This window comes from Triticum aestivum, chromosome 1D (assembly GCF_018294505.1).
Source record: "Triticum aestivum cultivar Chinese Spring chromosome 1D, IWGSC CS RefSeq v2.1, whole genome shotgun sequence".
In the NCBI taxonomy this organism is placed as follows: Eukaryota; Viridiplantae; Streptophyta; class Magnoliopsida; order Poales; family Poaceae; genus Triticum; species Triticum aestivum.
Window position 1 is genome coordinate 415,653,879 of NC_057796.1, and position 12,243 is coordinate 415,666,121.

The 12,243-nt window shown below is 55.1% G+C and overlaps 2 protein-coding genes across 2 annotated transcripts; one reads left to right on the plus strand and one right to left on the minus strand.

Moving 5' to 3' along the window:
* Nucleotides 1-1,178: 1,178 nt before the first annotated feature.
* Nucleotides 1,179-2,993, plus strand: LOC123182512 (UDP-glycosyltransferase 73C4). The gene has a single exon (XM_044595110.1). The coding sequence runs from the start codon at nucleotides 1,291-1,293 to the stop codon at nucleotides 2,743-2,745; it is 1,455 nt and encodes a 484-aa protein (XP_044451045.1). The 5' UTR covers nucleotides 1,179-1,290; the 3' UTR covers nucleotides 2,746-2,993.
* Nucleotides 2,994-9,013: 6,020 nt separating this feature from the next.
* Nucleotides 9,014-10,691, minus strand: LOC123182511 (UDP-glycosyltransferase 73C4-like). Its single transcript, XM_044595109.1, has one exon. The coding sequence runs from the start codon at nucleotides 10,603-10,605 to the stop codon at nucleotides 9,136-9,138; it is 1,470 nt and encodes a 489-aa protein (XP_044451044.1). The 5' UTR covers nucleotides 10,606-10,691; the 3' UTR covers nucleotides 9,014-9,135.
* Between the last annotated feature and the right edge of the window lie 1,552 nt (nucleotides 10,692-12,243).

Below are 12,243 nucleotides of genomic sequence, written 5' to 3' on the forward strand. Positions count from 1 at the left end.
TTATGGGCAAGCAAAGAGGGTCAATCAATGTCTTGAAATGTCTCTGAGATGTTCAATGCATGACAACCCTACAAAATTGCTTCTTGAGTGCGATTGGCGAATTTCTGATACTATATTCACTAGCATGCTCTTCTTACATCTCTACTAACTAAATTGGCATTATGTGTGGTGGCGATGTGTTCTCTCTCCACTCCATCCCAATCTTCATCATCCATCTAGAATCCATCAGATCCGCTCTAGTTTGAAAGAGTTCACTCCCTGCTCCATCCCAATCTTCGTCGTCCATCTAGAACCCATCGTACTCTATTGGTTTGAAAAAAAAAGAATTTTATAGGTGAAATGGTACAAAAATAATATTATTGCGGAGCCTCAATCTTCTCTGAATTCTGATGTGCGACAATGGATTCAGAATCAGAAGCACCCTTGCAAACATACTAAAAAGAGCAACTGCACAAGGCACAACTTATGTTCACGCGTCATGTTGACAAACATAGATGAGATCCTTCAGAAACTTTATGAGTTAGGGAGCAATGTATTTCTCAAACTGCAGCCATTTGCAGATTCTTCTCTTGTGAACAGGCCTTATCTGAAGTTAGATTTGAAGTACTTCTGTCCATTCACAATCCTAGCTAAGATTGGCACTATGGCATATCGTTTGGGCTTACTTGAAGGAGGCCTAGTTCACCACGTGTTCCATGTATCATCATCCATGTATAGCATTACTTGTGTTCCATGTATCTCAAGTTCCCAACTGAAGCAACATGTGCGTGATCATACGCCACTGTTCGGTGCATTACCTGAACCTCCTGGCCAGAGGGCTCCACGAGTTATCCCTGAAAAAACCTTGGATTCTCGCCCTGTGAAGACCCGGTGCATCGTCCCCGTGCGGTTGCTGCATTTGCATGCATCATCGTCGTGCAGTCGTCCTCTCTTCTCCGGACCACCAAGTCATGGAGCAGTGTAGTACAGCACAAAAGATGCCACGAGATCGCATCTCGAGCTCACTATCAATGGCCCCATCTCTTCTCCCCCCGTCCCCACTCCCCACCGAAGCTGTCGGTTCGCTCACGGCCACCGGACACGGCTCCTTTGCCGTGCGCTAGGTGACGTTGGGCCGCTGACATGTGGGCCAGGTTTCCAACAAGCCCACATGCCAGTGGTAGAACGGCAGGCTGCCGAACGGTAGAGGATCCTCTTCCGCCAGCTTCTTCTCGGGCTCACCGATGGCATCCATTACTGCAGCGATACTCCACCCAGTGATCCGTTCCAAAGCCCAAACACTTGCAAAGAATGGCCTCGGCGGAGCTGGGCAAGAAGCTACGGATCCTGATCATCCCCTTCTTCGCCACCAGCCACATCGGCCCCCACACCGACCTCGCCGTCCGCCTCGCCGCGGCAAGGCCGGGCACCGTCGAGCCCACGCTGGCGGTCACCCCGGCGAACGTCTCGGTCGTTCGAGCGACGCTCCAGCGGCACGGCGCGTCCGCGGCGACCAGCGCCATCAAGATAGCCACCTACCCTTTCCCGGAGGTGGACGGCCTCCCGCTGGGCGTCGAGAACCTCTCTGCCGCCGGGGCCGACGGGTGGCGCATCTTCGACGCGGCCATCGACGAGGCGCTGACGCGGCCCGCGCAGGAGGCGCTTATCAGGGAGCTGTCCCCTGACGCCGTCTTCACCGACGTCCACTTCTTCTGGAACTCCGTCATCGCCGGCGACCTCGGCGTGCCGTGCGTTGCGTTCAGCGTCATCGGCACCTTCTCGAACCTTGCCATGAGCCACCTCGGCGGTGAAGTCGACTGCGACTCCGGTTGCGAGGAGGTGATCGTACCACATTTTCCAGGCCCGGAGGTACGGATCCCGAGGACCGAACTGCCCGAGTTCTTGAGGGTCCAGGAAGAACACGACCGATTCAACCCGCGGTTGGCGGGAATACGCAGGTGCTTCGGCCACGCCTTCAACACTTTCTTGGTCCTGGAGAGGCAGTACTGCGAGCTGTACGCGCGCTCCGGCCACGCCAAGCGCGCCTACTTCCTCGGGCCACTGTCGCTGCCGTTGCCACCGGCCGGAGCAAGCGCCGGCGAGTCACCGTGCATCCGTTGGCTGGGCTCGATGCCCAGAGGCTCGGTGGTATACGTATGCTTCGGTACCTTCGCCTCCATCTCTGAAGATCAGCTCCGGGAGCTGGCTCTCGGGCTGGAAGGTTCTCAGAAGCCGTTCCTGTGGGTGCTGAGGGCCGAGGGGTGGGAGCCGCCGGCGGGGTGGGAGGAGCGTGTCGGGAAGAGGGGGATGCTCGTCAGAGGGTGGGCCCCGCAGACCGCGATCCTGGCTCATCCGGCCGTGGGGGCGTTCCTGACGCACTGCGGGTCGAGCTCGCTGCTGGAGGCGGCGGCGGCCGGCGTGCCGATGCTGACGTGGCCGCTGGTGTTCGACCAGTTCATCGAGGAGAGGCTGGTCACGGACGTTCTCAAGATTGGCGAGAGGGTGTGGGACGGGCCACGGAGCACGAAGGAGGAGGAGAGGGAGATGGTGCCGGCGGCGGCGGTGGCGCGGGCTGTGGCGAGATTCTTGGAGCCAGGCGGAACGGGGGAGGCGGCGAGGGGCAGAGCGCAGGAGCTCGCCGCCAAGGCTCATGCGGCCGTGTCGGAAGGCGGGTGGTCGTCCTGTGACCTGCGCCGTTTGATCGATGATCTGGTAGAAGCAAGAGCGGCCGCCGGTGGCACCACGGCCACGCCGTCGCTACCTTGAACATCAGCGACTGAAACTGCACTGCAGGCATGCGTGGCATGGGCGTACTCGGTCGTTCTCTGGTGATGGAATGACATTGTCGCAGAGCAGTAGAGCTGTAGATCATGTATAATACTTTTTTTTTTAGAAAAGGAGGATGTACCCCAGCCTCTGCATCTGGACGATGCATGCAGCCATATTATTAATTATTCACAAAGACCATACCAAGGTGATACATCAATAAGCATGAAGTCACCATCTTGGCAACACCGGTGCTACTCCTATTCCTATGATGAAGGCGTGCCGAACATCCAGGCCTAATACCAAACAGACATCGCAGTCTAACATCTAAAGCCAGGTGTCCCATCCAAGCCACTACCTGGATTGGGTCCCACACCGGTCTGGCACACTCCCAGTGAGCACCGCACGCTGTAAGGGCCGTCACCTCCATCTTCCCTCGGTCCATCCTCAGAGCATAACTGATGCACCAACCTTGCCAGGCCTCTCTACCATCAACGCCACCATGACGCCAGACAGCTTCCTCCTCCTGCGTGAGTCCATCTCCTCGCATCAGACGCCGAGACTCCACAGCGCCACGCCGCTAAGAACCGCCACCATCAATGCGAAAGACGAAGCACCGCTCCACCAAAGACGCCGTCCTCCGGTCCCTCGAGCCCGTGTGCACCTCCAAGAATGACGCCCCCAACGGGGAAACGACACCAGAGAGCCGCCGTCATCCGATCTACTGATCCAGGGTTTCCCCCGGAGGTAGCAGAGAGTGGCCTTGAACTTCTCCACGACGATGCCTTCGGGAAGGGAACGACGCAGACAGCGTCGCCATCGCCGGCCTTGGCAATAGCCAATAGCAGGTTTTCACCCAGATCTGATCGAAGACCTCTATCTCTCGTGCACGGGCCGCCGCCATCCCTGCCGGGATCTCAACGAAGACTCCAAGGAGTGGATCGGCGCCGCGGCGTCGTCGTCGTTGTGGCCGCCGACTTTATAATACATACTCCCTCCTCCGTTTCTGTTTCAAAATAAGTGTCTCAACTTTATACTTCCTTCGTTTCTTTTTAGTTGGACGCGGATATCCACCACACGTGTGGTATATTAGACATGCGCCCACACACCATGTGTGGTGTGAGCAGGAGGCAGCCCACACGAGCTGTGTGTGGGCGGACATTAGAATTGCCCACACGTGTGGGCTCGGCTACTTCGTGCCACACGCCCAACAAGTACTACTCATCTCCACCCCGCGCGTGTGGCACGAAGCAAAAATGCCCACACGTCCTGGCGCAGCTACGTTAGGTACCCGCGGGATAACGATTTAGTTGCCATCCTGGTTGGCAGATGTAGTTATCTGGGATGACAAGTGTACTTATAAAAGTATGGCAACTCTATCTGTTTTGATTAGCTATAGTTGCCATGTCTAATTTATGGTAGTTGCCGCATGTAATCAAACCGTAGTTGCCGTGTGTGATTACTACTTGCCACATATGGTCAAACAGTAGTTGCTATGTGTGTTTACCTAGTTGCCATGTGTGGTACAACCATAGTTGCCATGTATGGTTAATCACAGTTGCCATGTGTGTTTATCTGGTTGCCACGTACGCGCAACTGCAGTTGCCGTCTAGCAAAGAATCACAGTTGCCAGGTTCGCGTAACTGCAGTTGCCATCCACAACGCAGGAGTGTCGTGTGGGCGAAAAGCAGTTCGCCCACACGCGCATGGACTAGGTGGTGGCTGTGTAGGCAGAAACTAGTTCGCCCACACAGCGCAGCTGGCAACAGCGAGGTGCGGGGCGTGTGGGCAAACTCTCCAATGCCCACACACCAACCCCGTCCTACGTGGCACATCAAATCCACATTTCATGTCAAGATTTGTGCAAAAGACAATCAACGACCATCCAGGCGTGTGGGCGAGTTGAAGAACGCCCACACGTGTGGGCGTTAGTGTTTCCGTTTTAGTTTACATATAAGATTTAGTCAAAGTCAAACTTTATAAAATTTGACTAGCTTTGTAGGAAAAGATATCAACATCCACACTATGAAATCAATACTATTAGATGCATGATGAAATTAATTTTCATAACATATAACTTCAGTATTGTAGATGTTAATATTTTTTTCTATAAAGTTAGTCAAACTTTATAAATTTGACTTGACCAAATTTTATATGCGGACTACAAAGAAACGGAGGGAGTACTAACTTTAGTACAAAGTTGTACTAAGAGCATTTCCAACAAACGCGCTATCTTAGCCTCGCGTTGAAAAGTAAAACAGTTTCTTTGCACGCGTCGGGCCGTAATGGGCGCTCCAGCAGCCGCGCAATAATCACACGTGCGGTATAATGGGTTCGGCGCGCGGAGGAAAACGACATCGCGCACAGCTTACTTCGTGCGCCCGCTCCCGCGCGCTGGACATTCGTGCACGAGCGACCAACTGCCACCAACCTCTCCGGCCGCCCCGCCTTCACCCCGCCCCGTGCAGCCGCCGGCGAAATTTGACCGATGGAAGGCCGCGCCGACATCCCCCCAACCCCTCCCTACACCCGCAACCCTTCTGCCGCTGCCGCCGCCGCAAACCCTAGTGCGGGGTTGAGCTTCGGCTTCGCCGGCGGCGGCCCTCCTCCAAGCACCGGTCTCACACGCGGCCTTTTCATGGCGCCACGGACGAACTCGCAAGGTGGCGTCGCACCGCCGTGAAGCCACGGGACCCCCGTCTCCAAGCGACCGAATGCAGCGGCGGCGGCGGCCCAGGAAGAAGAACAAAGCGGCGGACGGCTTTTCTAGGCTACCGAGGAAGAAGCCTGCATGGCGGTCGGCCACGCCTCCGCCGACCGAAGCGCCGGAGAGCTCGTAATTTGTTGCGACGGCGGCCGATTCGCACAAGGTGTTTGATGAAATTCCCACAAGGTATGATTTTGCCGCCTTTTTTTGTTGTTATCTTTTACATGAATGGATACATATGGATAGCTTAGTTTTCTTCTACATACTTTTTAGTTTTAATGATGACACATATATGTCAACTATGGGTGTTGGCTCCAACAATTCTCATTGGTCTCAAACCAATGAAGTGCATGAAGATGATCATGAGTGGGAGGTGGACGAGGATGGTGAGGGTATCGTCGATACACCGAAAGGAAGAGTGGGCAACTACACCATGGACGAAGACATCTGGCTATGCAATACATGGTTGCATGCGTCTATGGATGCCAACGTTGGAGGGGACCAAAGTAGAGATACATATTGGGTCCGGATGAAGGAGCACATTGATATACACAACAAGAGTGGAATTGACCGCACCAATAGACCTCTTCGCTCCCGGTGGTCGACAATCAACAAAGATTGTCAAAGGTGGGCGGCGACACTTAAGGAGGTTGACATGATAAACCCAAGTGGCACTAATGATAGAGATAAGATAAGTGTCATTTCTTTATGCTCCTTCCATGTTCATGCTTCTTCTTTGGTGTTTCAAGTGCTAACTTGTTATTTTGTTTGTAGCTCACTATTACACAAAACTTATTTCAAAGACAAGAGAAGAAGGCCAAGAAAGGGAAGGTCGAGAAAGGGAGACCATTTGTGTTGCCCCATTGCAACAATGTGTTGAAGGATGAAGAGAAATGGAAGCCCCGTGATGCCAGAGAGGAGAGCAAAAAAAGCTAGGCAACTACTGATTTGGACGATGATGATGAGGAGGAGGCATGAAGTGATGGCGGCAAGAGAAGTCCTACACCAAACTCGGTTGCCTACTCCAAGCCAAAAAGACCAAAAGGAGGTAAGAAAGATGCAAAAGAAAAGAAGAAGAGAGGAGATGATGATTTAAAGAATGCTATGGAAGCTATTATGAAGGCACGAAAGGAAGCAAACGAGGTGAGGATGATGGCAAGGAGCCAAGATGCGGCGGCCAAGGAGAGGAGGATGGCGGCCGAGGAGAGGAAAGTGGCATTGGAGGAGAAGAAATTGGCCATGGAGAAGCGAGCTAGATTATTGGAATGAGAGAAGTACTTGTTCTTCATGGAGACATCTATCCTCGATGATAGGGAAAAGGAGTACATCAATCTTTCCCGTGATGAGGTCTTGGTCTAAAAAAGAGCCATGGCCATGGAAGGCATGGGAGCTGCCATGGATGCTTCGGAGGCATGAGAGCTACCATGGGAAGCTTAGGAACATCTATGGGAGGCATGAGTGGCTTCAGAGCTATCATTGACGGCATGGGAGGCATGAGTGGGAGCTAGCATGGGCGGCATGAGAGTTCCTACGGAAGGCATGGGTGGCTTCGGAATTACCATGGGAGGCATGGGTTTTGGGTCTCTCATTGGAGGCATGGTAGCACCTCTGGGTGACATGGGTGGACGTATGGCTTCCGGTGTGCCTCACATACCTTCGCATGATGCCATTGGAGATTTTGCGAACACCATCCGAGCTCCCGATGACGATGCGACGCTTGAAAATGGAGAGGAGAAGGAAGAATCCTCTTAAAATGAGGAGGGAAAATAGGAGGAAGAGAAGAATGATGATGTGGCATGATTGTTGATGTGCCATTTTGTTTGTGTGAACTTTTATTTGTCATAGATCTTGGTTGGGTGATTTTGGGACATGACTAAAAACATGATGTTCGTGTAAAGTTGCGACAAAGAAATGAACATTCCTCATTGATATCCGCCGCTGGTCCTAGCGAGTTTTGCACTGCATGACCTGGGCAACCGCCATACTGTCTGAACAAGAATCCTGTTACAAGTTTGCAATTGCAACCAATGCTTCCGGCTTAGTAACAAGTCGATGTTGGTTTGTACTACGTGACAGTATGCTTGTTTGGGTGCACAGTGCTGACATAAAACAAGCTCGTGGCTCCACGAAATCGGAGTGCCAGCTGAAGCTCCTTGAGAAGGTTGAGAGCAACTCCAATGCGCCGATACGCAAAAGTTGATCCAACGCGTCGATTCAAACGAACATATATCCGCTTTTTGTCCGCCAACCGACCCATTTCAGACTAAAATTTGAGCCTTGTTTGTGTCAGCACGGACGCGAAACGGAGACGCGCGACACCCACCTACTCCTCTCCCTGGCCCGTCAGTGGGTGGCACATTGGCCATTCCATCTTTCTCCCATGGACAGCCAGCACACCCGGCCGCCCTAGCCGCCGCCCAGTTTCGATGCCCATGCCAGCCATCCGCACCCACAAGGCCCCCCTCCCCGGCAGCACGCCACCTTCCAACGTCGTCGCCACCACCGCCTTGCCCCATTGCCACCGCAACATCACGTCGTCGCCAGCACCGCCTCGCCCCGAGCCCGGCCCTGCCTGAAGCGGACAAAGCGCGGCTGCCACGCTCGTTGGACGCCGACGCGCCTGCTACCTGGTCGCGGGGGGGGGGGGGGGGTGCTCTTCACCGGCCAGCTTCTTTCACGACTCCTGCAAGCTGTTCGACGGTTTGCCTGCAAGGTACAAATGGACTCCACCGACGAGTTCTTTTTTCACGATTACATTCGCGACTCGGATGATTCTTCATCCGACGGTGAGGAGCTTGTGGCTGCTATATGTAGGTAGCGGCCGATGTTCCGGGGCTCGATCCGGGTACACTCCGGTGTCGAATTGCAACCGAGAGCGTGGCCATTTCCTACTCTGGAAGGACTACTTGGAGCATGGAGGACCGGCAAAGTTTGCACAGTTCACCGAATTTCATCATCAAATGCGTGATTGAAAAACTCACATTCAGCTGCAAGATGATTTACTTGAGAATATGTGGGCTCACGTTAACAACCAATAGATGTATCGACTATTTTTTTAATGTATTTGAGATAATTTAATTTTTATTTGGCTTATAAACTATGAGATATTTATTTGATTGTGAAACTATAAGATATTTGTATTTTGTTTGAATTATGTGAACTGTCGTCAAATTTTTATATGTATGTGAAAAAAAACACGGCAGGCTGGCCGTGAGGACAAAAATGTGGTGTGCGCACGGCCGACCCAAACACAAAACGGACCAGACGACGCGGGCAGCTGACCCGAATGAACAAAAGAGGGACAAAACCCGTGTATGTTTGGATGTGCTGGAGTTGGTCTGATGAGAAAATTTGCCAAGCCATCTTTGGAGGATTCTGATCGAAAGTCAGCTTTTGGCGTAACAACCTGCAATACAGACATACAAATTCTGCTTTTGCATTTCGAATCGCAGGGGAGATGGTGATGTTTCGACCAGGTGTGCATCGGTGCAGACAGAGCCCCAGGCGTAAAACGAGATGACGTGCAGAGACAAATGTAAATGCAGATGCAGACGGCAGGAAATGCAGTAACAGCAGGTGACATACACTAGTTAAGTAGGCAAAGGGAAATACTACATAACAGATTAAGCGGCCGGTTTACAAACGGATTGAAGCACGGGGAAATACCAAATACCACGAAGACGCTACATCTCAGCGCGCGACGTAGTAGTGTCGCCGCCGGCGACGGCCTCCCTTGTTTCCATCAGGTCGTCGATAAGCCTGCGCAGATCACAGGACGACCACCCGCCTTCCGACACGGCCACCCGAGCCTTCACGGCGAGCTCCTGCGCTCTGCCCCTCGCCGCCTCCCCCGTTCCGCCTGGCTCCAAGAATCTCGCCACAGCCCGCGCCACCGCCGCCGCCGGCACCATCTCCCTCTCCTCCTCCTTCGTGCTCCGTGGCCCGTCCCACACCCTCTCGCCAATCTTGAGAACGTCCGTGACCAGCCTCTCCTCGATGAACTGGTCGAACACCAGCGGCCACGTCAGCATCGGCACGCCGGCCGCCGCCGCCTCCAGCAGCGAGCTCGACCCGCAGTGCGTCAGGAACGCCCCCACGGCCGGATGAGCCAGGATCGCGGTCTGCGGGGCCCACCCTCTGACGAGCATCCCCCTCTTCCCGACACGCTCCTCCCACCCCGCCGGCGGCTCCCACCCCTCGGCCCTCAGCACCCACAGGAACGGCTTGCCGGAGGATTCCAGTCCAAGAGCCAGCTCCCGGAGCTGATCTCCAGAGATGGAGGCGTAGGTGCCGAAGCATACGTACACCACCGAGCATCTGGGCTTCGAGCCCAGCCAACGGATGCATGGTGACTCACCGGCGCTTGCCCCGGCCGGTGGCAACGGCAGCGACACTGGCCCGACGAAGTAGGCGCGCTTCACGTGGCCGAGGCGCGCGTACAGCTCGCAGTACTGGCTCTCCAGGTCCATGAACGTGTTGACTACTACGCCGAAGCACCTGGCTTGCCCCGCCATGATCGGGCTGCTGAACCCGTGGTCTTTCTCCTGGCACCTCAAGAAATCCGGCAGTTCGGCTCTCGGGATCCGTATCTCCGGGCCTGGAAAATTTGGTACAGTCACCTCCTGGCAATCCGAGTCGGCGTCGACTGTACCGCCGAGGTGGTGCATCACAAGGTTCGAGAAGGGTCCAATGACACTGAACGTAATGCACGGCACGCCGAGCTCGCCGGCGATGATGGAGTTCCAGAAGAAGTGGACGTCGGTGAAGACGGCGTCAGGGGACAGCTCCCTGACGAGCGCCTCCTGCGCGGGCCGCGTCAGCGCCTCGTCGATGGCCGCGGCCTCGATGCGCCACGTGTCGGCCCCGGTGGCGGAGAGGTTCTCCACGCCCGGTGGGAGGCCGCCCACCTCCGGGAAAGGGTAGGTGGCTATCCGGACGGCTAGGCTTGCCACGGAGGGGCCGTGCCGCTCGAGCACCGACCGAACGACCGAGGCGTTGGCCGGGGTGACCGCCACCGTAGGCTCGACGGTGCCCGGCCTGGCCGCGGCGAGGCGGACGGCGAGGTCGGTGTGGGGGCCGATGTGGCTGGTGGCGAAGAAGGGCACGATCAGGATCCGCAGCTTCTCGCCGTGCTCTTGCTCTGTCGAGGCCATTTTCTTGCTGCTGCTTTGGAGTGCTGCTGCAATGGTGGCGTCAATACGGAACTGAAGCTCGTGGTTTGCGACGTCGATGCCGCAGAAGAAGCAAATCCCAACTACCCCGGTACCTTAAAATAATGGAGTCAATTTGGGTAGCCGTAGCACTGAACTGAAGCACATCGATGCACGCTGCTAGCACATGAATGCTTGACTGTTTGAGCGGCGACGGAGGCCCCAGCAAGAAGCTCGAGATGTAAAATACTTTGGCGCACAATCACTCAAGTTCTTCGCTCACGTGCATCGTGGAGTCACATACACCAAGGGTTGACACGCAACATGCAAAAGGGGACAAGATTGCATGGGCAAATCAGAGAGTACATTTTTTTTCAGAGTATACCTACACGTATCGTAGCTTTATGAAGGCAAAATTATAAATACAAAGAACACTATCCCTCACTGTGAACAACGAGCATAGCATGAACACCACACACGAGCAAGTCCGAAGACAACCACTAACGACCAAACAAAAACTACAGAGCAGAAGAGCTTGTTCTAACTGAGCACAACACCGCGTACCGACCAACGCCAGACCTCCAAAGACCACCGGCTTCCACAAAACTTCGCTTGTCGACGCACCATCCACCCTGAATGCCTGAGAGGAGGTGGCGAGTGGATGACGGGACTTGATCAGCTCTGAGGAACACACTGTCTTGGACACACCGGCGATGGCCGTACATCGCATCGTCGAGGATCAATATAGGACCACGACGAACACCGGAGGGGAGCAACGAAGAACCAAGCCGTGGCTCCAAACACAATGCTCCTAACAGAGAAACGACGCCGAGGACGCCGCCATTGTGCCAATTCAACACGGAATCGAGGCTTCGCCCGGAGACAACCACCAACTCAAAGCGAGGGAGAAAAATGTCGAATTTCCCTCGGCGACGCCTCCAAGGAGGGGTATGACACCCACGGGCGCCATCGCCGCCGGCTAGGCAAAAGCCGTGCAAGATTTTCATCCGAGTTCCGCACACCTCCCCACCTCGCAGGAATTGGCTAGCACCGTCCATGTTCCTTTGCACCGCCGCCATCGCAACACCACACCATCATAGCCGCCGGCCGATGACAGACTGAACGGCAGAGAGAAACGTGGCCCAACCAACCGCAACAACCTGACCAAGGAACAACAGCCACCAACCACTCCAGTAAGGACCAGGACCGCCCGTGACGGCTGTCACCCAGACCAAGGGACAACCTTGCGACGATCCAGCACCAAGCCACAGACAACTCCCACGCGGTCACTACCGGGGCTGCCGCTCGCTGCACAGCCAGGGAGTAGCCGGCCACTCGCTGCTCGCCAGGAACTTCATCCTGGCCGAGCCATCATAGTGTTGCGGCCCACCTAACCCGCAACTCGCGTCGTCGCCTCCAGAGCATGCCGCCACGCCAGTCCGTGCCGTCCCACCGCTGCTTGCCCTTGCCAGACACCTGCTCCACTATGCGTCCCGCCGTGCACCGCCCCGCACCACGCCAAACCACCACAAGCCGCCTGTACCACCGCGGTGCCCAACACCCGTGGACGCACGACGCCACCCGGTCTGCTGGCTGCAGCAACCAAGGCCTGGTCGGCCAGGTCCAGATCCAGATCGGGTC

What these genes read in the sequence shown, in the direction of transcription:
- LOC123182512 (XM_044595110.1), top strand. Translation starts at nt 1,291, where the DNA reads ATGGCCTCGGCGGAGCTGGGCAAGAAGCTACGGATCCTGATCATCCCC.
- LOC123182511 (XM_044595109.1), bottom strand. Translation starts at nt 10,605, where the DNA reads ATGGCCTCGACAGAGCAAGAGCACGGCGAGAAGCTGCGGATCCTGATC.